Raw genomic sequence first — 22,944 nt, 5'->3', positions numbered from 1 at the left:
TGTTCTTCTCTGCACTCTTTCTAGAGTCTCCACATCTTTTCTACATCGTGGCAACCAAAACTGAATGCAGTATTCCAAATGTGGCCTCACCAAGGCATTATAAAGTGGTATTAACACTTCCAGTGGTCTTGATTCTATCCCTAGAACTGTGTTGGCTTTTTTGGCAGCTGCTGCACACGGTTGGCTCAGAACAGTTATAGGAGTGTCATGCAAACCTTATGTACAAGGGAGTGATTTTACGTTCACTTTTTTCTAGTTGCAGATAGCTGGATTGGCCTTATTGACCTTTATAACAGCTTCATGAAATGATCCTATGTCAAACCTAGGCCATATACATTCTTAATTGCATATCTTTGTTTTGGCTCATTGATGTATAAATGTAATGTTTGTTTCTAAATATGCTTTCATATTTGGTTCTTTTATGCCTCGTATATTTTGAGAGACCACTTTTTCCAAAGAGAAGGGAGAAGCGGGACAGTGTGCTAGTCACTCCACAGATTCTATTTGTTCATTGCACATACACAAAAAAACACTAGATGGTTTGTTTGCTTCTGTTCCCGCAAAAGGGCAGTTCTACTGTTTATCTTCCAGGCTGGTCCCATTCCAGTTGGGCTGGTAGCAGGCCAAGTCAGTGTTCAGTTCAGAGGATGACCACAGCGAGACCTGATGGTCATCTCTCACCCTTCATGTCCTTCCCATCCTTGTTGGCTGGCTTTTGTGTGGATCATTCCAGCAGAAAATAGGAAGGTTGTTGTGGAGTCCTTGGTGTTCTCTGAGCTTGACTGTCTTCTTGTAGATGTTTCATTACCCAACTTCTGTAAAGCACCGTTATCGTTATTTCTGTTTTTCACACTGTGGACTTCAGCCTTAGTCCACCTGAAATTAGGATGCAAAGAAGGGAATACATAGACCACCTACAAAATACCAACACCTGTTATATACTACTAAGGTTCCCCTTGCACATATATGCTAGTCATTCCTGACTCTGTAGGGGGCGGTGCTCATTTCAGTTTCAAAGCTGAAGAGCCAGCGCTGTCCGAAGACATCTCCGTGTTCATGTAAATGCCAAAGGCGCACGGAACACTGTTACCTTTCCAACGAAGGTGATCCCTATTTTTTTATTTGCATTTTTACAGGCTTTCGAACTGCTAGGTTGGCAGAAGCTGGGACAAGTAATGGGAGCTCACTCCATTATGTGGCGCTAGGGATTCGAATTGCCGAACTGCCGACTTTTCTGATCGACAACCTCAGCCTCTTAGCCACTGGACATACCTAGTTCCTGCAACTGTTGCCACGGTGTAAAAAAGATGCGGAGACTCTAGAAAGAGTGCAGAGAAGAGCAACAAAGAGGATTAGGGGACTGGAGACTAAAACATATGAAGAATGGTTGCAGGAACTGGGTATGTCTAGTTTAATGAAAAGAAGGACCAGGGGAGACATGATAGCAGTGTTCCAATATCTCAGGGTTTGCCACAAAGAAGAGGGAGTCAAGCTATTCTCCAAAGCACCTGAGGGTAGGACAAGAAGCAATGGGTGGAAACTAATCAAGGAGAGAAGCAACTTAGAACTGAGGAGAAATTTCCTGACAGTTAAAACAATTAATCAGTGGAACAACTTGCCTCCAGAAGTTGTGAATGCCCCAACACTGGAAGTCTTTAAGAAGATGTTGGATAACCATTTGTCTGAAGTGGTATAGGGTTTCCTGCCTAAGGAGAGGGTTGGATTAGAAGACCTCCAAGGTCCCTTCCAACTCTGTTATTCTATTCTATTCTATTCTATTCTATTCTAAAATGTCAAGTCTGGTGAAACCTCTGCAAGAAACCAAGATAAACAAAACATTTTTAACACAAAGAGGGGGAAGGAGGCATTTGACGCAAAGGCTAAAGAAACAGTTCAAATGTTCCAAGCATTGTTGTTCCGAATGGTCTTCTCCCCATACAAATGGTTCCCCAGCTGGGAAAGGGGGATAAATTGAGGTTGACTCCTGCAAGGCAATATGAGGATAGGATCTTATTGTCAGACCCTAAGTATGAAAAGAATGAGGCAGCTCTGACATGCATAGCTGTGGTTTGAGTGAGTGAAAGGGGGAGGCGGAAAAGGGGATAATATTTCCAAATCTTTCCAGGGAGCACAATCAGCAATCTGTATTAAATCAGTCTTTTTTTAAAAAAAAATTGTTTGTTTGCTGCAAGGTGGAAGGAGATAATTTTCTGACAGCCCAAGAAAGAATGAAAAAATAATAATAAAGTACATTTTTGGTGGGCTCCCTGGAAGAATTTATGCATAGCAAGAAGGACAAAGAGATTTGTCAGTTGCACGCAGACGCATGGGCCTTCACACACACTCTCAAAAACCACGGCTCTCGTATTCTTCTCTTGCCATCGATCTCTATGAGATATTTCACACCCATCACCGTCCAACAGAAGAGCAGTGTTTATCCATCTTGGCAACTTCAAGATGTGTGGACTTCAATTCCCAGAATTCCCCAGCCAGCTATCTAAAATTCACTTGAGGCTGAGAAACACTGGTCTATAGGATTCCAGCATCTGTACTTGGAGACATGATAGGGACATACACTGTATTGCCAAAAGTATTCGCTCACCTGCCTTTACTCCAGTGGTGGGATTCAGCCAGTTCGCACCTATTCGGGAGAACCGGTTGGTAGCTTTCTAAGTAGTTCAGAGAACCGATTGTTGGAAGAAATCTCCTTTTGTTTTTTCCCACTTTCCAGGGCTAATCCTGTAAGGAAGGCAGGAAGGAAACATTCTGGTGTTGTTTCTAGCCTAATCTTTATTCCCCTGCTTACAGAAACTGCCTCTCCGGTTAACTCTTAGTACATTGTAACAGCTAAAGTGAAGTACCAATTGACGTGAGTGATGTTGAGTTGGCCACGCCCACCCAGTCACATGCCCACCGAGCCACACCTACCCAGCTGGTCATTAGGGCAGAGAACTGGTTGTTAAATTATTTGAATCCCACCACTGCTTTACTCGCGTATGAATTTACTGTAAATGGCATCCCATTCCTAATCCATAGGGTTCAATATGACATCGGTTCACCCTTTGCAGCTATAACACCTTCAACTCTTCTGGAAGGCTGTCCAAAGGTTCAGGAGTGTGTTTATGGGAATCTTTGACCATTCTTCCAGAAGCGCATTTGTGAGGTCGCACACTGATGTTGGATGAGTTTACGTGGCCTACCACTTCGTGGCTGAGTTGCTGTCGTTCCCAAACACTTCCACGTTCTTATAATACAGCTGACAGTTGACTGTGGAATATTTAGGAGCGAGGAACTTTCACGACTGGATTTGTTGCACAGGTGGCATCCTATCACAATTACCCACGCTCAGATTCACTGAGCTCTTGAGAGCGACCCATTCTTTCCCAAATGTTTGTAAACACAGTCTGCATGCCTAGGTACTTGATTTTATACACCTGTGGCCATGGAAGTGATTGGAACACCTGATTCTGATTACTTAGATGGGTGAGCGAATACTTTTGGCAATATAGTGTATTTAAGAAGACTGCCCTGTCTCGATCACCCATGAGCACTCATAGCCCAGACAGGAAATACTCCAGACTGCCTCAGCAGGAGACGACATTGAGCACATGAAGAAACAAATTAGACACAAATCACTGTTGGCCTTTGTTCGTGTTAAGAAAAAAACCCACTTGATTGTTGGTAAGTTGAAGTTGCTACAAGACCACAGGAGCCGATCGGTGGCCCAAGAGAGAATCTGTCTCTCTCTCTGCAATGTGGTTACAAGGAAACATAGGAGAAAAAGGGCTTCTTACTGACCCATAGAACTGTTGGGTTAAGGAGTTAGACACCTCCTTTGTTGATACATAGCTAAGGGCCATCATGGGGCTATCCATGCAATCTTTTCCCATCTGTGTAATCCCAAAACTGGAACGCTTGTGTTCTGACCCAGGCTTCCTTAAAAAGCAAGAAGCAGAGTCTGGGTCCTGGCAAAAGCCCTTTTATTTACACGACTGTGAATTCCTTTCGTTCACAGTCAGCAAGGCTTAGCAAGCAGACTCTCAGAGGGATATTTATCAACACGAACCTTATCTCTCTTGGAGAGCTGCCAAATAATTAGCTTCCAAACACAGGGCAAGGCAAAACGAGGCGCAGAGTCTCTTGCAAGAGCCGAGGTGGCGCAGTGGTTAGGGTGCAGTACTGCAGGCCACTTCAGCTGACTGTTATCTGCAGTTCGGCGGTTCTAATCTCACCGGCTCAAGGTTGACTCAGCCTTCCATCCTTCCAAGGTGGGTGAAATGAGGACCCAGACTGTGGGGGCGATATGCTGACTCTGTAAACCGCTTAGAGAGGGCTGAAAGCCCTATGAAGCGGTATATAAGTCTAACTGCTATTGCTATTGCTATTGCTATTATAGTCACAAACAGAACTTTCCACTCTTAAAACGACCGAAGGAACGAATTGTTTCCTGCAAAAGGCCACTCCCCGTTCACTCCTTTTTTGTTTCCTATGGGAGGGGCCAATCACCTCCAAGGTGTGACTTTACTCGCCGACCCTGCTTTCTTAGTTGTTCTTGTCTTCTGGCAGCTCTGCGATGCACACGCTGGGAACAGGCTCCAGTTGTTCCTCTGCCTCACTGCTGTCTAGCTCCCTCTCTGCCTCCAACGCAGAGCCCTCGTCTCAGCTTTCCTCAGCCCCCCCAGGACTGGCCCATCTTCCTCCCCAACCGCTGGCAGGCCCCAACAGCTTACAAGTTCTTTAAAGATATTTGAAACAGAAAGCTAACAAGAGAAAGTGTCGGTTTCTTTGATAATGTAGGAAAAGAATCTCGAATGAAGATAAGGAGATCTGGAAAAAGTGGCATGAATTCTGGCCATCTGTCTTTATTACAGAAGATACAAGACAGCTGAGCCTGCATTGACTTTTCAGGGAAGAAATCTGAACTAAAGCAAATTGGGGTAACAAGAGAAGATGTAGGACATCTTGAAAGACTAGATGGCAACAAATCACTACTGAGTCCCAAAGACATCCACCGTGGGTTATTAAAACACAGAAATGTGAAATGTGACCTTCTGGTCAAGCTTTTTAACCTGTCCCCACCCCACCCCCTCAAAGACAGCCAATGAGACATCAATATTTTAAAAAGGGAGATCAGGGAAATTGTAGGCATAATGTCTGTTCCAGGGAAATTGGCAGAAATGTGAGGAAGGTTTATTTTAAAGGCATAAAAAGGAACAGAACCTTTATATTATAAATAATATAAATATGTAAATGTTACAATATAATCTTTGTAGTATAAAGAGCATCTTGATGTGGGTGAAAGAGGAGAGTGCAAAAGTTGGCTTGAAACTCAACATTAAAAAAACTAAGATTCAGCCCTCTCAATTCCTGGCAAATAGATGAGGAAGAAATGGAGGTAGTGACAAATTTTATTTTCCTGGGCTCACAAGATCACCGCAGATGGGGGCTAGAGCCAAGAAATTAAAAGATGTTTGTTCCTGGGGAGACAGCATACTAAAAAGCAGAGGCATCACCCTGTCAACAAAAGTATGTATAGTCCAGGCTCTGGTTTTCCCAGTTGCAATAGAACAAGGTTGGATAACCTAGAACCCAGAGGCTAGAGATACCTGGCTGTTCCAGCCTTGAGGTTTCACTCTCTTAGGTACAAATAGCTCCATTCATAAGGAGGCATGGATTAATCAAGTACAGAATAGCAGAATGATAGAGTTAGAAGTTGCAATGTATGGCTGTGAAAGTTGCACCATAAGAAAGGCTGAGCGCCAAAGAATGGAGGCCTTTGAACTCTGGTGCTGGAGAAGACTCCTGCGAGTCCCTTGGACTGCAAGGCGATCAAATTGGTCAGTCCTAGAGGTGATCAACCCTGACTGCTCTTTAGAAGGCCAGATCCTGAAGATGAAACTCAAAGACTTTGGTCACCTAAGGAGAAGGAAGGACTTACTGGAGAAGAGCCTGTATGCCGCCCACTCTCGAGAGCCTCAGCCGCCCTGAATCTCTCGAGAGTGGGCGGCATACAAATCCTATAAATAAATAAAGCCTAATGCTGGGAAAGATTGAGGGCAAAAGAAGAAGCGGATGACAGAGAATGAGGTGGCTGGATGGAGTCACTGAAGAAGTTGGCCTGAGCCTAAATGGACTTTGGGGGATGGTAGAGGAGGAGGAAGGCCTGGAGGAACGTTGTCCATGGGGTCGCGATGGGTCGGACACGACTTCCCAACTAACAACAACAACAAATAACAGGTTTCACTGAAGGAAAATCAGCATGAATTCCACAAAGGAAAATCCTGCCTCCCCAGCCTTGTCGAGTTTTGAGGAATGTCAAAAATGTGCAGATGGAGGTGCCCCTATTCACACTGGATGTGTAGATTTTCAAAAGTATTTCATCACATTCCTCATCAGAGGTTACAGACTGAGTAAACTCAGCAGCCACAGAATGAGAAGACTTGTGGTTTTATGGATTGCCAAATAGGAGTAAATGAGCAATTTTCTTAATGGAACAATATAAGAAATATAGTTTTTTCAAGAATCTGTGTTGGCTCTAATGCTTTTTAACTTGTTCATAACTGACTTTCGTGACTTAAGGAAAAGCAATAAGCTGGCCGTGTTTACAAATAATATTAATCATCTGGTTGTTTAATCACATTCCAAAAGTTTACCAATCTGAGAACTGACTACTATACTTTAGTTCCGTGATGGCGAACCTATGGCATGCGTGCCACAGGTGGCACGCGGAGCCATTTGTTAGGGCATGCGAGGCATTGCCCTGTCAGCTCCAACGCACATGCGTGCGCTCGCCAGCTGACTTCGGCCTTCGTTTTCAGCCGTTTTTCACCCTCCGGAGGCTTCCTTAAAGACTCCGGAGGGCAAAAAACAACCCAATGCGCAAACCAGTAGAATTGCCTGTAGAATTGTTTTTTGTCCTCCGAAGCCTTCCGGAACCTTCCCTGAAAGCTCCAGAGACTTTCTAGGCAAAAAACAGGTCCATCATGCACCAAAAGCAGACGGAGGGCGGGGGACACATGCACATGTGCAGGGAGTGTGTGTCACATGTGCTTGCATCTGGGCCTTGCATCTGGGGGTGGGGGTGTCGCACACATAGTATTATGGGTGTGGGCACACTCGTGCACGACTCCCCCTGCTGCGCTCCCCCTGCTTTTGGCATGTAATGGGAAAAGGGTTAGCCACAACTGCTTTAGCTATTAGTCGGCCATGATAACTGCCTAAATAGACAGGATTGTGAAACATCACATAATGCTGCCTTCTAGGGATCACTTCACAATGAGGGTTAGGGTTAGAATTAGGTTGGCCTGTCGATCTGCTATGATGTCACTGGGGAAGACGGATGGATGGATGGGTTAGGGTTAGGATGGTATCTTCCTATCACTTTATGGTCTCTTCCTTTCACTTTACATGCTCTGTCTTCAGAAGAGATAAATAATAAATGCAGACTTTCTTAACTGTAGTGGTGTGATGGACCTAATCCATATTTTGACATTGTTTAAGACATGGGTGTCAAACCCGCCATATTGCTGTCACATGACGTATCACAACATTTTCTCCCTTCACAGAGATGGGGTGGACGTACCCTACATGTGACACATCCGGCCTGTGGGCCGCCAATTTGACACCCCTGATTTAAGCAAACAAAGAAGATTGTTTTGAGTTTGGCTGATGTTAAAAAAGCTAAACAGGATTGTAAGTAGTTAGTATTTGATTAGAAATCCAACTAGGAAATCCCAGCACAATACACTAGACTGAAAAGTTTTTGGGGGGGGATCCCAGGAGGTGGTAGTGTCAAGCCATTTGTGTATTGTTGCCAAGAAAACTGTGGTTATGTCGAGTGGTGCGATGCTGCTGGTTTAACAACCCGTTACACGCACCTAACGCGCTTACAGGCAGCGCTGAAAATGGAGCATTTAGAAGCTCAGCTGCTTACTTTCGAAGTCAGCAATGGTAAGTAGAACAGCGGGGGGGGGGGAATCAGATGTGCCACACAATTGAGATGAGCTAGAAAGCAAGAAATAAAGGACAGGATAGGGCGGGGGTGAGTGGGCGTGGCCAGCTAATCATCAGACCTACCGGTTCACCCAAACCAGTCCGAGCTGTCTGAATACCACCTATGGTTATGTCCATGTAGTTGTCAAAGGTCAGGTTTGACTCAGAGGAGATGTCTGTGACAGTGGTGGGTTTCATTTTTTTAACTACTGGTTCTGTGGGTGTGGCTTGGTGGGCATGGCATTGCTTGGTGGGCGTGGCAGAAGGATACTGTAAAATCCCCATTCCCTCCCCTCTTTGGGGAAGGATACTGTAAAATCTCCATTCCCTCCCCTCTCCAGGGAAGGATACTGCAAAATCCCTATTCCCTCCCCTCTCCAGGGGAAAGATACTGTAAAATCCCCATTCCCTCCCCTCTCCAGGGGAAGGATACTATAAAATCCCCATTCCCTCCCCACTCCAGGGGAAGGATACTGTAAAATCTCCATTCCCTCCCCACTCCAGGGGAAGGATACTGTAAAATCTCCATTCCCTCCCCTCTCCAGGGAAAGACTACTGCAAAATCTCCATTCCCTCCCCACTCCAGGGGAAGGATACTGCAAAATCTCCATTCCTTCCCCTCTCCAGGAGAAGGATACTGTAAAATCTCCATTCCCTCCCCACTCCAGGGGAAGGATACTGTAAAATCTCCATTCCCTCCCCTCTCCAGGGGAAGGATACTGTAAAATCCCCATTCCCTCCCCTCTCCAGGGGAAGGATACTGTAAAATCCCCATTCCCTCCTCTCTTTGGGGAAGGATACTGTAAAATCTCCATTCCCTCCCCTCTCCAGGGAAGGATACTGCAAAATCCCCATTCCCTCCACTCTCCAGGGGAAGGATACTGTAAAATCTCCATTCCCTCCCCACTCCAGGGGAAGGATACTGTAAAATCTCCATTCCCTCCACTCTCCAGGGAAAGACTACTGCAAAATCTCCATTCCCTCCCCTCTCCAGGAGAAGGATACTGTAAAATCCCTATTCCCTCCCAATCAGCTGGAACATGGGAGGCAGAGAATAGATGGGGGCGAAGCCAGTCAGAGGTGGTATTTACCGCTTCTCTGAACTACTCAAAATTTCCGCTACCGGTTCTCCAGAACTGGTCAAAAGCTGCTGAATACCACCTCTGGTCTGTGGAGATTCTCAGTCGTCACAGTTGTCTTAAAGGTGCTTTTTTCAAAAGGCAACTGGACTTTCTTAGTGTTTTCTTTGAAAGTGAAAGTCTTCAAAGAAAAACACCAAGAAAGTCTTGTTGCCTTTTGGGGGAAAAAACGAGCACTTTTGAGATTCAGAGGAGTCTTTACCTTACCTTCTTCAACTGCTCTTTGTGAAAAGGTTTTAAGCCCTCCGCTGCACCGTTTTATTGGTGATTTGCTCCCAGATTATATTGCTTTGTTTTACATTCTCATAAACTGCCCTAATGAGCCTTTTGACAGAAGAACTGAGCAATAATACTTACCCACACATAAAATAAATCATGAGTGACCGGAATTCAGAAAGAGCAATGGGCAGGAACTAAATTATAACTTCCTGGATGAGCAGCTAGTTTAATCTGAAGCTCTGGTTTTGGCAGTTGCCTAGAATGTGATGGGAACATGAACATTCCTAGTCCTTCAGGTTAAAATACATCATTCAGTCCATGGTTTTGTTTCTTGGCCACAATAGTGTGTAGGGAAAAAAAGCTAACCATTCTGATTTCACACAGAGAGAGCCATATGTGCTTACAATTTCTGATCCTTTGTTCCAACTTTTATTATGCAAAGAAAAAGAACCAAAGAGAAGACAGTGCATTGTGGGGGTAAGACATGCCTAACACGGTATGGTGTGTGTTCTGTTACAATACAGCCTGTTGTTCCTTAAAATGGCTTCTACTCTACTGTCGTTAAAAGGGCTTCTACTGTACAACAGTGGGGTTGCCATGGTAACGGCTTCACAGTACTCCACATGGGGGCTCCCTCTGGTAAGGGGGAAAATCCAACATTAGAAATTACATTTGGTCTGGACATTTTACCCATATAAATAAATACCCGGACAACGCTAGTACTCGATATAAAACAAAATTTGAAGAAGACATTGTATATCAGAGATGCACTGACTCCCTTAACCTTCTTTTTTTACCTCTGTAAAATAAGAGATGAGCCATGAATTAGATTAAATGGTTTATTGACAGGCCGGCCCGCCGGCCGACCAACTGATTAGAGTTTTTTTTCTTCAACTTGAGTTTTTCAAAGCAGTATTTAATATAACAAAATGTGTGATCAACAAACTTGCATGTGGGATAAAATATGTCCTGAGATCAAATAAGAAAGATATCTACCCTCTGATGGCATTGGCCATTAGACTCAGTTGCCTTCATATCCAGATCTACTGTTTTGCTTGTTCCACCACCATATAAAAATGTGGTAAATGTTTGTGGAGAGACAAAATATGTTGACCTATAATGAGAGCAATAGCAATAGCGCTTAGACTTATATACTGCTTCATAGTGCTTTTACGCTCTCTCTAAGCGGTTTAGAGTCAGTCTAATGCCCCCAACAATCTGGGTCCTCATTTTACCGACCTCGGAAGGATAGAAGGCTGAGTCAACCTTGAGCCTGGTGAGATTTGAACTGCTGAACTGCAGCTAGCAGTCAGCTGAAGTAGCCTGCAATACTGCTCTCTAACCACTGCGCCAACTCGGTTCTATCAAGTGAAAATGGGGTTAACTGATAGAAAAATAGTATGTCCCTCCCAGCCCAAAACAGTAGGATAAAGGGATAAAATATAACTACATAATTATATCTGCAGATGTATTTGGTATTCCGTGATCATACCACTAGCTACTGTGACAGTGTAGTTCCTCATAGTTCCCAGGACAATTCAGTCAATTGCCAGCAGTTCGATCCTGACCATCTCAAGGTTGACTCAACCTTTCCTCACTCCGAGATTGGTAAAATAAGGACCCTCCCTTTGTTGGGGGCAATATGGTGATTCTGCAAACCACTTAGAGAGGGCTGTAAAGCAGTATGAAGCAATATATAAGTTTAAATGCTATTGCCATTTCTTTGAGCGTCAAGATTTTCATTTCACATGCAAGGGTAGCCACAATTTTATTTTTCAAACTATGCTTTGGTCAAGTTCTCCCCGTAGTCACCACAGCTTATAACAGAAGGGTTTTTGTTCTCATCACCTTCCAAGAAGATAGGGAAGGTGATTCTCCCTTTTCCATTCTTGCTTGTCTGCACTTTTGTATCTCTTTTGACTCATCCCATCTTTCCTTTCCCCCCCCCTCCCCTCCAGAATCAACATACCGTCTTGAATCAAAGTGGAGGCACCAACCCAGGATCTTCCTCATGCCCAAATGCAAACACTGGAACTAACTACATCAACTCATCACCGCAAGCGTTGCTGAACCAGCAGCTGAAACAACAGTTCCTCCTTCAGCAGCAGCAGCAGCACCAAATACTAACAGAAGCAGTAAATATCCCAGTTTTCTTATTTTAATTCTATATACCAGTGGTGGGTTGCTGTGGGTACGGCCTGGAACGGCCGTACCGGTAGTGGCCGGGAGCAGCTGAGAGTGTACCACTACAGTGGCTTGTTTGGCTCACCCGCCCGCCCGCTCTCTATAGGCTGTTTTTATGCCAAAAGGCACACTGCACACACGCGCCCAGCCTGCTGTGCCTGCGCGAGCCCCGACAAGCAGCTGGGTGTCGCAGGAGCGGTGGATTGCGCACAGCACATGCATGCACAGCGCATGTCAGCCTTGTGTACGGACAGGCTGCGATCAGCTTACCGGTAGCAACAGTAAGAGCAACCCACCACTGCTGTATACCCATGTTTCTCCAAAAATAAGACCTGGTCATATTTTCTTTTGGGCCCCATATAAGCACCAGGTCTTATTTCTGAGGGTGTCTTACCCCGCTTCCCTTAGGATACTGCAGCCAGGCCTCCCACGCCCCAACACCTGTGGCACTACTGCCCCATTTCTTCTGTGGCTCCTTGTGGCCAGACACCACATAGTGCACCGTGTCAGTGTGGTTGCTTGTGGCAGGATGCCACGTGGCGTATTATGCCATGGCGCACGCAAGTAGCAGCACCGATGTGATGCACCACAAGTGGCGGCACCAGTAAGCGGGTGCAGGGCAGGTGGGGGAGCTCACTCTCCCTAGCTTGATTTTTATGCATGTGTCTCACCCCACCTCGTACAACCAGACAATGGGACGAATGGGCAGGTTCTCAACTAGGGCTTATATCGGGGATGGAGTTTATATTAAGCGCATGAAAAAATCAAGCTAGGGCTTATTTTCAGGATATATGTTATTTCCTCCTGGAAATAAGACCAATTTGCTTTCTGACCAGCTGTCTGCAAGGATTATAAATCCTTCCATTTCTCACATCCAGTCAGAGCTGAAGAAGCTCCTTGGATGAGAAGTGAAACAGCTTCAAATTAAAACCCGCTGCCTCTTGAAAAAGCACCTTTGAGACAACCATCACCTGGATGTCTAAGAACCTCCCTAGATACCAGATATGTCCCAGCAACAGTTCCTCTTAATATTGGTTCTCATCTCAAACACTAGACAGGCATTTCATTGGATCTATGATGTCCCTATATTTCAAAATCTGAAATTACGGTTATTTCTACCAGCTTTCCCCAGCCTGTTGTCCTCCACTGTTGAGAATTTAATTTACAAAATTAATTCCCACCTCTCTGAGGAACATCAAGCTGGAGACGTTTGTTCTAACAAATATCCCACAGCTTCCCCCCCCCCCCCGCCCTGCTCCTCCTCTGTGGCATCCATCGAGTAGGATTATCCTTTGAGAACGCATCTTTCTATGTATGCATTCGATGTCAGGTGATTCCGTTCAAATCTTCAGAATAATAAATAAATAGACAATGCTTTTTTTTCCCCTCTTCCTCCTGCAGGAGAAAGCAACCCCTCAAGATCAACTGAATAGACACCTTACAAGACCACCACCAGATTATAAAGACCAAAGAAGGGGACAGGTCAACGTGCAGCAAACACACCAATATCCCGGTAAGCATGCCACATAAAAGCAAACAAACCAACTTCAGACAAAGATTTGACACATTTTCGTGTGGGACATGCTCCTCCTGAGCAGCGTGTTAGCTCTCCCTTCTCTCCAAGTTTGATGTGAGAGTTTCTCCTGTTTTCTTCCTATTTTCTCGTCCCCCTGGTTTCTCAAACTTCCTTCCTCCTAAACTTTCCTTTGCTTTCATCCATTCGGCACACAAAAGTCTCCTTGTCCCTTACTTCTTTCCCCGAGGCCTTCTCCCTACCCCAAACAAACCAGCATTCAGTTTCCTTCACAGAAGCTACATTGATTTTCGGGAGCCCTCCACTGACCTTTCCCCTCCACTGTTGCGGTGTCCGTGATCATTGTACGGCATTGGTGCAGTTGCACCAACAGCTTAAAAGTCAATTCACGATTCTGAGCCCACCACGTCTGCTATCTGTTTAATCAGAGGATGTCTAAAGATGCCTATCTAACTCTGTTGGAATTTGCCTGGTGGCTGGATAAATCAAGGGCTTCGGCTTCCCCCCCCAAAAAAATGAAGAGCAGTTCTAACATGTGATGAGTTGTCTGATGATTCAAACATTCTTCATGGATCCTCAACTTTCAAACATTTAAATTTTACTTGGTGAAGATCTAAAGTGAGTCTCATGTTTCTTGGGTCTCTGAATAGGTTAAAGAAGGCTGAATTGGCTAACAGAGCCTGACTGTCTCATGTTCTATTTTCAGGCATTGCATTTTAGGCATAAGCCTTGATGCAAGCATAAATGAATCAGAAGCATCTTCATAAACTCAAATTCATTCACGTCTACTCACCTAGAAGAAAGGACACTTAAAACAGATAGATAGACTTTGTGTCAGGGTTCCAAATAGCATCCAAAAGTAAATTGGAGTCCAAGGCAAAGTACTGTTCAAAGTTCCAATTTATTAAGAGAGACATGTTGACACATCTGGGAAACCCCGAATCTGAAAGCTTCCCGGTTTTCCCCACCTAGTTGAAAGTTCAAGATCTTGCCCTCACACCCACCAGTCCATCACATTGTCCAATCTTCTACTCCCATGCTGACAGTTCCACCCATCAAATTCCGGTCAGGTGCAGAGGTGCAAAAACAAAGGATGACCATGGCTTTCTGGAAAGAATTTTGTTATGGCTACATCGCATCTAATGCTGTACAATCACCCCCTCCTATTTTCCCACAATAGAAAATGCATAGTAGAATAATAGAAAGTGTGGCAGACCAAAAATCCAAAAGAAAAGATGGCTGCATTTTCTTCATGAAAGAGAATTACCCAACTGGTCAAAATTGACTTTCACAGAGCAGACACCTCTCTCTTCATGATGGACTGTCAGTCCTGGCCATTAATCAAAATTGATACAACCCTGGCCGTTAATCATAAATTGACATAATCCTGGCTGTTAATTAGAAATTGACACAACTCTGGCCATTAATCAGAAATTGACACAACCCTGGCCATTAATCAGAAATTGACACAACCCTGGCCGTTAATCAGAAATTGACACAACCCTGGCCGTTAATCAAAAATTGACACAACCCTGGCCATTAATCAGAAATTGACATAACCCTGGCCATTAATCAGAAATTGACACAACCCTGGCCATTAATCAAAAATTGACACAACCCTGGCCATTAATCAGAAATTGACATAACCCTGGCCATTAATCAGAAATTGACACAACCCTGGCCATTAATCAGAAATTGACACAACCCTGGCCATTAATCAGAAATTGACATAACCCTGGCCATTAATCAGAAATTGACACAACCCTGGCCATTAATCAGAAATTGACACAACCCTGGCCATTAATCAGAAATTGACACAACCCTGGCCATTAATCAGAAATTGACACAACCCTGGCCATTAATCAGAAATTGACACAACCCTGGCCGTTAATCAAAAATTGACACAACCCTGGCCATTAATCAGAAATTGACATAACCCTGGCCATTAATCAGAAATTGACACAACCCTGGCCATTAATCAAAAATTGACACAACCCTGGCCATTAATCAGAAATTGACATAACCCTGGCCATTAATCAGAAATTGACACAACCCTGGCCATTAATCAAAAATTGACACAACCCTGGCCATTAATCAGAAATTGACATAACCCTGGCCATTAATCAGAAATTGACATAACCCTGGCCATTAATCAGAAACACACAACCCTGGCCATTAATCAGAAATTGACACAATCCTGGGCATTAATCAGAAATTGACACAACCCTGGCCATTAATCAGAAATTGACATAACCCTGGCCATTAATCAGAAACACACAACCCTGGCCATTAATCAGAAATTGACACAATCCTGGGCATTAATCAGAAATTGACACAACCCTGGCCATTAATCAGAAATTGGCAGCACCACTCAGGGTTTTTTTGGTACCTGAGGTCTGGTTATGTTCTCCATTGAACACTAATTGGAATGAAATTTCTGTCCATCTGGTATAAATTAGACCAGCACAAAAAGAAAGAAGGAGGGGAGAGAATGAAGAAGCTAAAAATAGTGAGCAATTTAGAGAAAAAGGGAAACTTTGTCTTGGGACTAAGAGAGAGAACTATTGTCCCCAACCACTGCACCCTCTGAAGCAATTTTGGCTGTTACAAAAGAATATAGTATATTGGCCATCTGTGTCTGAATCAACATGGTTCATCTTGGCTAATCTAGAAAATGCCTGTTGCCTTGAGTCTTTTTGTTGCAACAGATAAATGTTATGTGTCCTGAACATCTGCTTCGTTTCAATGATCTTTGGTGTACAAATTCAGCACCGGTTGCACGACTTAATTGCTAATGACATGTGTAATCCAGGCAATAAGAAACTCCATAGTTTCTTTCACATTGTCCCAAAGGTGCTTTTTTTAGGAGGCAACTGGACTTTCTTTTTTTTTTTAAGTGTTTTTTTTTAATTTGACATTTTCCAAACATTAAAATCACAATTATACTTTTACAGCTTTCTATTATTGGTATTTCTTTTTTTCTCATTTTGGGTTTTCCATTTTCCATTCTATTATCTTACACATATTCCTATTTGTTTCATACTTTCTCATTTTTACAATATATACATCTACATACAACATTTCCCTCTCTATTGCTTTCTAAGTATATGCCATCTCTTTTCATTGTGTTTACTATGTGTTCCTTATGCATTGATTTTGCATCTCTTTTCGAGCTAGTTATACCAACTGTTCCATATCTTATAGTACTCTGTTTCCTCTCTATCTCTTAGATCCATTGTTAGTTTGTTCATTTCCTAGCATTCTAGCACCTTTTTTACGATTTCTGCATTTGAGGGAATGCTTTTTTCCCCCCCAGCTTTGGGCAAATGAGATTCTGGCAGCAGTAATTATATGAAGCATTATATATTGGATATCAACTGGACTTTCTTGTTCGCTTCTCATCCAAGAAGCTTCTTCAGCTCTGACTGGATGGTGGGGAATGGAAGCATTTATATTCCTTGCAGGCAGCTGGTCATTTGCATCCTTTTTAGAGGGTCATTGAAGCACTTGGAGGTTTATCTGTGTCCTCAGGGCCACCTGAGTGATGCTCCTGGCTCCTGCAGTCTGCCATTTTTTCTCTGGAAATCCATTCCTACACCATTCAAAGGGAGTTCATCCCAATCTGTATAGCTAAAAATCTGTAGAGATTCTCAGTCATCCTCAGTCATCATCCATGATAGGTCACTTTATCAAAATTCAGACACTTGGCAATTCGCATGCATTTATGTCGGTTGCAGTGTCCTGGGGTCATGTGACCCCCATTTTGCGACCTTCTGGCAAGCAAAGTCAATGGGGAAGCCAGATTCACTTAACAACCGGGTTACTAAATTAACAACTGCAGTGATTAACAACTCAGGAAAGAAAGCTTGTAAAATGGGGCAAAATCCATTTAACAACTGTCTCGCTTAGCCGCAGAGGTGTTGGGCTCAAATGTGGTCATGTCAAAGACTACCTGTAGAATGACTGTGGCCAAAGAAAGGACAGAGGGTACCAATAAGGAAGGGCGTCTTGGGTGCAATCCCAAAACGTCTGGAGTGCCATTTAATAGCATTGCGCCTTTAACCGCTGGACCAAACTGGCTCTAGCAGGAAAGGATGAGGACTCAGCAGTTCAAAAGAGGGAGGCTGTGTCACTTTTCTGCAAAAGTCATAAATGTACAACTCACTTAACAACTGTCTCACTTAGCAACAGAAATTTGGAGTTAAGTGGTGGGCATAAGTCAAGGACAGCCATAAATCCCAACTCTTCAGATGTTGTGGCCCTGGCAGCAGATTCGGACAGTGAGGAGGTTGGGGAGGAACATGGGGAAGGCCCTGATGAGGGCTCTGTGTCAGAGGCAGAGAGGGGGCCAGAGCCGTATGCCAGTTATCAGCTGCCTTCAGAGTCAGACATCAGTGAGGCAGAAGAACAGCTGGAGCCTGTTCCCAGTGTGCGCATGCGCAGAGTGGCCAGGTGAAGGGAACAGCTAGAGTACAGGAATCGACTTGGGAGTAAGACCACAGGTGGACGATGAATGGCCCCTCCCAGAGGAAATAAAAGAGGAGCAAAAGGGGAGTGGAGTTTGCAGGAGACAATTAGGTCGCTTAATTGGTTCGTGACTCTCCGAGGCTCCTTGCCAAGTTTTGCAGATATCGGTCTGTCAGCTCTCCAAGCCAGATAAGATCTGTGACTGTAAATCCTTCCTTGAAAGATTTTGCTGGATATGAATGAGCAGAATTCACAGTAAATTAATAAAAGGAGTTTTTATTGAGACAAGAAGTTTGTTTCATGCTCTTGGGAAGCCTCAGTCAGAACACCAGATGGCTAATCCCATAAATGAGAACTTGTTAATGACTAAAAGTCATAGTCATATCATAAATAAGTTGCTCTATGACAAACAAGCCAGAAGCCAGCTTTATACAGCTTGGCTTACTGTAGAATGCAGAGATCATAATTCCTCCTGCATATCAGAGTCAAAGGAAATGCTTATTTACTTACAGGTTGTGTTTAACCAAAGAACAACTGTTTCCTTTTCTTGCTCATTTTCACCTTTCACATATGGCTGGCTGCCAGTCATTGTCCAAAATAGCAAGCTCTATGAACTAATTATCTTTCAATCCTAATATTGTATCACATTCAGAGTGCCGTCCCTTTAAAATTCAACACATTAGAATATAGAAGTAGACTATAGAATAACAGAGTTGGAAGAGACTTTGGAGGTCTTCTAGTCCAACCCTCTCCTTAAGCAGGAAACCCTACACCACTTCAAACAAATGGTTATCCAACCTCTTCTTAGAAACTTCCAGTGTTGGAGCATTCACAACTTCTGGAGGCAAGTTGTTCCTCTGATTAATTGTTCTGTCAGGAAATTTATCTTCGGTTCTAGGTTGCTTCTCTCCTGGATTAGTTTCCACCCATTGCTTCTTGTTCTACCCTCAGGTGTTTTGGAGAATAGTTTGACTCCCTCTTCTTTGTGGCAACCCCTGAGATATTGGAACACTGCTATCATGTCTCCCCAATCCTTCTTTTCATTAAACTAGACATACCCTGTTCCAGCAACTGTTCTTTATGTTTTAGTTAAACATATAAACAATTAAAATGAGTGCCTCCATAAATCAACCAGGAGAAGTTTAACAGTTTGGTCACTTAACTAAGACTGGATTGTAATCAAGCTTGGTGTCAGTTTACTAAGGGTCAGGGAACAATAGAAAATTCACTGTCATTTCTTTGACTCATCAGCCTGATTCATTTGCTGCACTCCTTCCTAAATATAAGTTAATAAATGTTGACATAATATGCTATTCCGCAGTAAACCAAATCATGGTTTAATATAATGGCTGAGTTCATACAACCTGCTGGGTTTTCAAAAATTCTGAAACATAAACTATCCAACCCCACTTTAGCTTAGTCTATCAGACTAAGGAACGCAGGGTGGCTCTCGAGGCTCAGTGGCTAAGACGCTGAGCTTGTCCATCAGAAAAGCCAGCAGTTCAGCGGTTCGAATCCCTAGCGCCGCATAATGGAGTGAGCTCCTGTTACTTGTCCCAGCTTCTGCCAACCTAGCAGTTTGAAAGCATGTAAAAATGCAAGTAGAAAAATAGGGACCACCTTTGGTGGGAAGGTAACAGCGTTCCATGTGCATTTGGCATTTAGTCATGCGGGCCACATGACCACAGAGACGTTTTCAGATAGTGTTGGCTCTTCGGCTTTGACACAGAGATGAGCACTGCCTCCTAGAGTCGGGAACGACTAGCACATACAGAATTGTGTGCGGGCCCACCTGAAGATCGGAACGAATCGGTTTGCTCGCAGCTGATCTTCGCAGCTACCGGTTCCCCCAAACCGGGCTGAACTGGTAGAATCCCACCCCTGTAACTGATCCGATTGGGTACTTTGGTTTCAGAGTCTTGTTTAGGCCTGCAGATGGATGATGGGTTTTTATATCTTTGTTCTTCTCCTAGGTGGATCACCAGCTGTGAGCATCAACTCCAACCTTTGTTTCTCCAGTCCCATTTCCACTCCTAACATTTTGCCGCAGCAACCCAATCTCTTGTCCACGACTCACGGAACCAGAATGTCTTCTCTCCCAGCAGGCCACCATGTCAGCTGCTACATTCCCTGCAGCCAAGCAAACGCTTATAATGTGGCCCCGTCAGGAGTAAGCCAGGTTGCCCAGCATAGAAATCTAAATCCAATTGTTACCGGTCAAAACAATCCCGCGGCATCTCGGCCAGCACCACCTGGGCAAGGCAACAACATGACAACCTTTGACAATGGCTTGGGAGTTAACTCCCAGCAAGGGAAGCTCAGCTTAAACCAGGGGACTTCGACACAAAGGCCTTCAAACGTGATGGTCAGTTCAAACGCTGCGGCTCAGAACTGGGTTTCTTCAGAAGCAGGATCGAAGCAACAGGAAACACAGAGGGCTTCGGGGTCCCCGTTCTCCTCCGGAAGCTCCTACACCAACCAGCCGCTACAGCGCACGAATGCCCTTCAGCAGTTCCCTCAACGGGCCATGGTGCCACCTAACCAGCTGGGCGCCCTCCAGATGAGAACCCCCACGAGCCAAATGAACCCAAGTCTAAATGGACAAGGGGGTGGGCCACCCAAACCCCAGAGCGCAATGCCTACTCAGTTGCAGGCAGAGGTCGTGGCCCACTTAAATCCACCCAGGGTGGGGATGGCACAACCCCACCCTTTGTCATCCAACCAGTTCTCATCGAGTGCTACCCAAATGCCCACCAGGGCTTTTCAAGGGACAGATCACTCCAGCGACCTGGCGTTTGATTTTCTGAACCAGCAAGCGGATAACATTGGGCCCGCGCTCAACAGCGACCCGGACTTCATTGATTCTTTGTTGAAAACAGAACCTAATAATGATGATTGGATGAAAGACATCAACCTTGATGAGATATTAGGAGGCCATTCCTGAGGCAGCTAGCAGTGATGAACTCCCGGTGTTTGTTTTAAGACTGAAAAGTCAGGATATCAGTCTTCGGTTTGTAGAAGACAAAAGTTAGAGGAGGAAGGGGAGGGGGAGCAAAATAGTGGGCTGCTGGATCCAACCTTAAAATATATATTAATGCAACCATGCTTAAACATAGCTTGCCCCATTATCAAGTATGCTAAAAATGGTTAAGTCTGGATCTGTAGCTTCCAAATACAGTGGTTCTGATTGAGAAGGGAAGTCAGAGAAATGGCTGCTCATCATCTAGACAAATCCTAAATATGTAAGCTAATATTTGCATCTATTACACAAAGGAGCGAACCAGGAATATGCACTGCATCGAAAATATACCGCTGGCATCCACTAATGATTTCTCATGTGTATCCGTGTATATGTGTGTACAAATAGAAATCTGGCTGGGAAAAATAAACAGTAAACAAAAAACAACAACAACACCCAACTCATCTTAGCAAAAGTCTTCCCTAACCTTGAAGGTTCTAGTAGGTTTGATTAGAATCCCGATCGCTTTCATTCAGTGGCAATGAAACATTGCATCGTGACAACTGTCAGTCAGGACATCCGGAGTACATCAAAATTATGGATGCAGATTAACACTTTGTAGAGGGAATCCGTGTGCCGAGAAATATAAGTTTATTGATAGAACTCATATATGCATAACAGACATCCCAGGTTCCACCTTGTTTTCCTGAAAATAAGCCCTCCCCATATAATAAGTCCAATCGGGCTTTTGAGCGCATGTGCTAAAATAAGCCCTCCCCGAAAATATTGCAACACAGCAGCAGGCGTGAGGTGACCACGCTCGCCACCTCCTGCACCTCAAAAATAATAAGACCTCCCTGAAAATAAGGCCAAGTATTTATATCAAGGATCTAAAGAAAATAAGACCCCGAGGTGGCGCAGTGGTTAGGGTACAGTACTGCAGGCCACTTCAGCTGACTGTTATCTGCAGTTCAGCGGTTCAAATCTCACCAGCTCAAGGTTGACTCAGCCTTCCATCCTTCCGAGGTGGGTGAAATGAGGACCCAGACTGTGGGGGCAATATGCTGACTCTGTAAACCGCTTAGAGAGGGCTGAAAGCCCTATGAAGCGGTATATAAGTCTAACTGCTATTGCTAACTGCTATGTCTTATTTTCAGGGAAACACAGCATTTAGTGTGGGATGAAAAAGAGTGATCCCACAATCTGAAAGTCCTTGGCGCACATGGCAGCTTCCTAAATCTCTAAAGTTCCTAGTACTTCTTAAAACGGCGGCTTTCTGTCCATTTTCCTGGAAATAAATCTACAGAATTAGGTGGAATAAACAAGGCAGTATGCAGATAGTTTGCCCCATAAGTGGCTTCCTACCCACTTTCTTCCTAATATCCCTCCTTATGGGAGAATCTACAGAATATGGAGTACCAAACTCAAGAGAAGTAGAACCTTTCAATTCAGGATCTGTTTTGAATAGAAATAACCAGCTTGTCCAGCCTGTTACAATTTCATAAGCTTCCTTCTCCCCTCTATAGCTTTCAGATCTGCTACCCTGTTTCTCTGAAAATAAGACCTCCCTGGATAAGAAGCCCAATCAGGCTTTTGAGCGCATGTGCTAAAATAGGCCCTCCCCCAGAAATAAGCCCCGTGCCCAGAATGCAGATTATAGCATTCAAAACAATGTAAAAACAATCCAGTTTTATTTTATGCATCAGTAACACATTATGAATAAGGATGAGGATCCATGGGGCAGGGACCTCTGCAGAAATTACCTACATAGGTTCAAAGGATATCTAACGGTAGATCCATCAAATATGGTGGTTTAATTATTTGAGCACACACTACAATCAGCCAATCACCGCTTTTAAGATAGCTATTTAAACAGTTCGTTGTTCAAATTCAAGGTTTGTTTTTGTTTTTTTTAAAATAGCTATTACTTTTCATTTATAAACAGCACAATATTAAGTGAGATCTAAGCTCTTCCCCTGACAATGGCAAGCAGGGATTGCACATTCTGGAATACTTTGTCATCTTGGGTTCTCTACGTTACCCTGCTCAGGATACTCTTGGGAATCTACAGGCATCCTGATCTTATACTCTCCAGGTGGATTGAGTCTACAACACTTTCTAGCCAACATATTTGCAATGACAATTTTGCAAATTTCAGTCCTAATACATCTGAAGCATACCACTGTGGGGAAACTGAAATAACGAGCAGCTTGCAGTTCTGATGAGGTTGGTCATCTAAGGATTTCCGATGCTGTTCCTGGTCATTAGAATATAGAAGTAGACTACAGAATAACAGAGTTGGAAGGGACCTTGGAGGTCTTCTAGTCCAACACCCTGCTTAGGCAGAACACCCTATACCATTTCAGACAAATGGTTATCCAGTCTCTTCTTAAAAACTTCCAGGGTTGAAGCATTTATAACTCCTGGAGGCAAGCTGTTCCGCTGATTAA

General features: G+C 44.0%; 1 protein-coding gene across 1 annotated transcript in view; it reads left to right on the top strand.

Moving 5' to 3' along the window:
• Positions 1-21,267, top strand: part of MAML2 (mastermind like transcriptional coactivator 2) — a 207,388-nt gene extending 186,121 nt beyond the window's left edge. Inside the window, exons 3-5 of the mRNA XM_032220310.1 lie at positions 11,309-11,485; positions 12,936-13,047; positions 19,509-21,267. Coding sequence (XP_032076201.1) covers positions 11,309-11,485; positions 12,936-13,047; positions 19,509-20,479 — 1,260 coding nt within the window. The 3' untranslated portion in view covers positions 20,480-21,267. The remainder of the gene's footprint in view (positions 1-11,308; positions 11,486-12,935; positions 13,048-19,508) is intronic.
• The last annotated feature ends 1,677 nt before the right edge of the window (positions 21,268-22,944 follow it).

Source organism: Thamnophis elegans, chromosome 6 (genome assembly GCF_009769535.1).
Source record: "Thamnophis elegans isolate rThaEle1 chromosome 6, rThaEle1.pri, whole genome shotgun sequence".
Lineage (NCBI taxonomy): Eukaryota > Metazoa > Chordata > Lepidosauria > Squamata > Colubridae > Thamnophis > Thamnophis elegans.
Note: the sequence above shows the minus strand (reverse complement) of the source record. Positions and strands in the feature narration are given on the sequence as shown.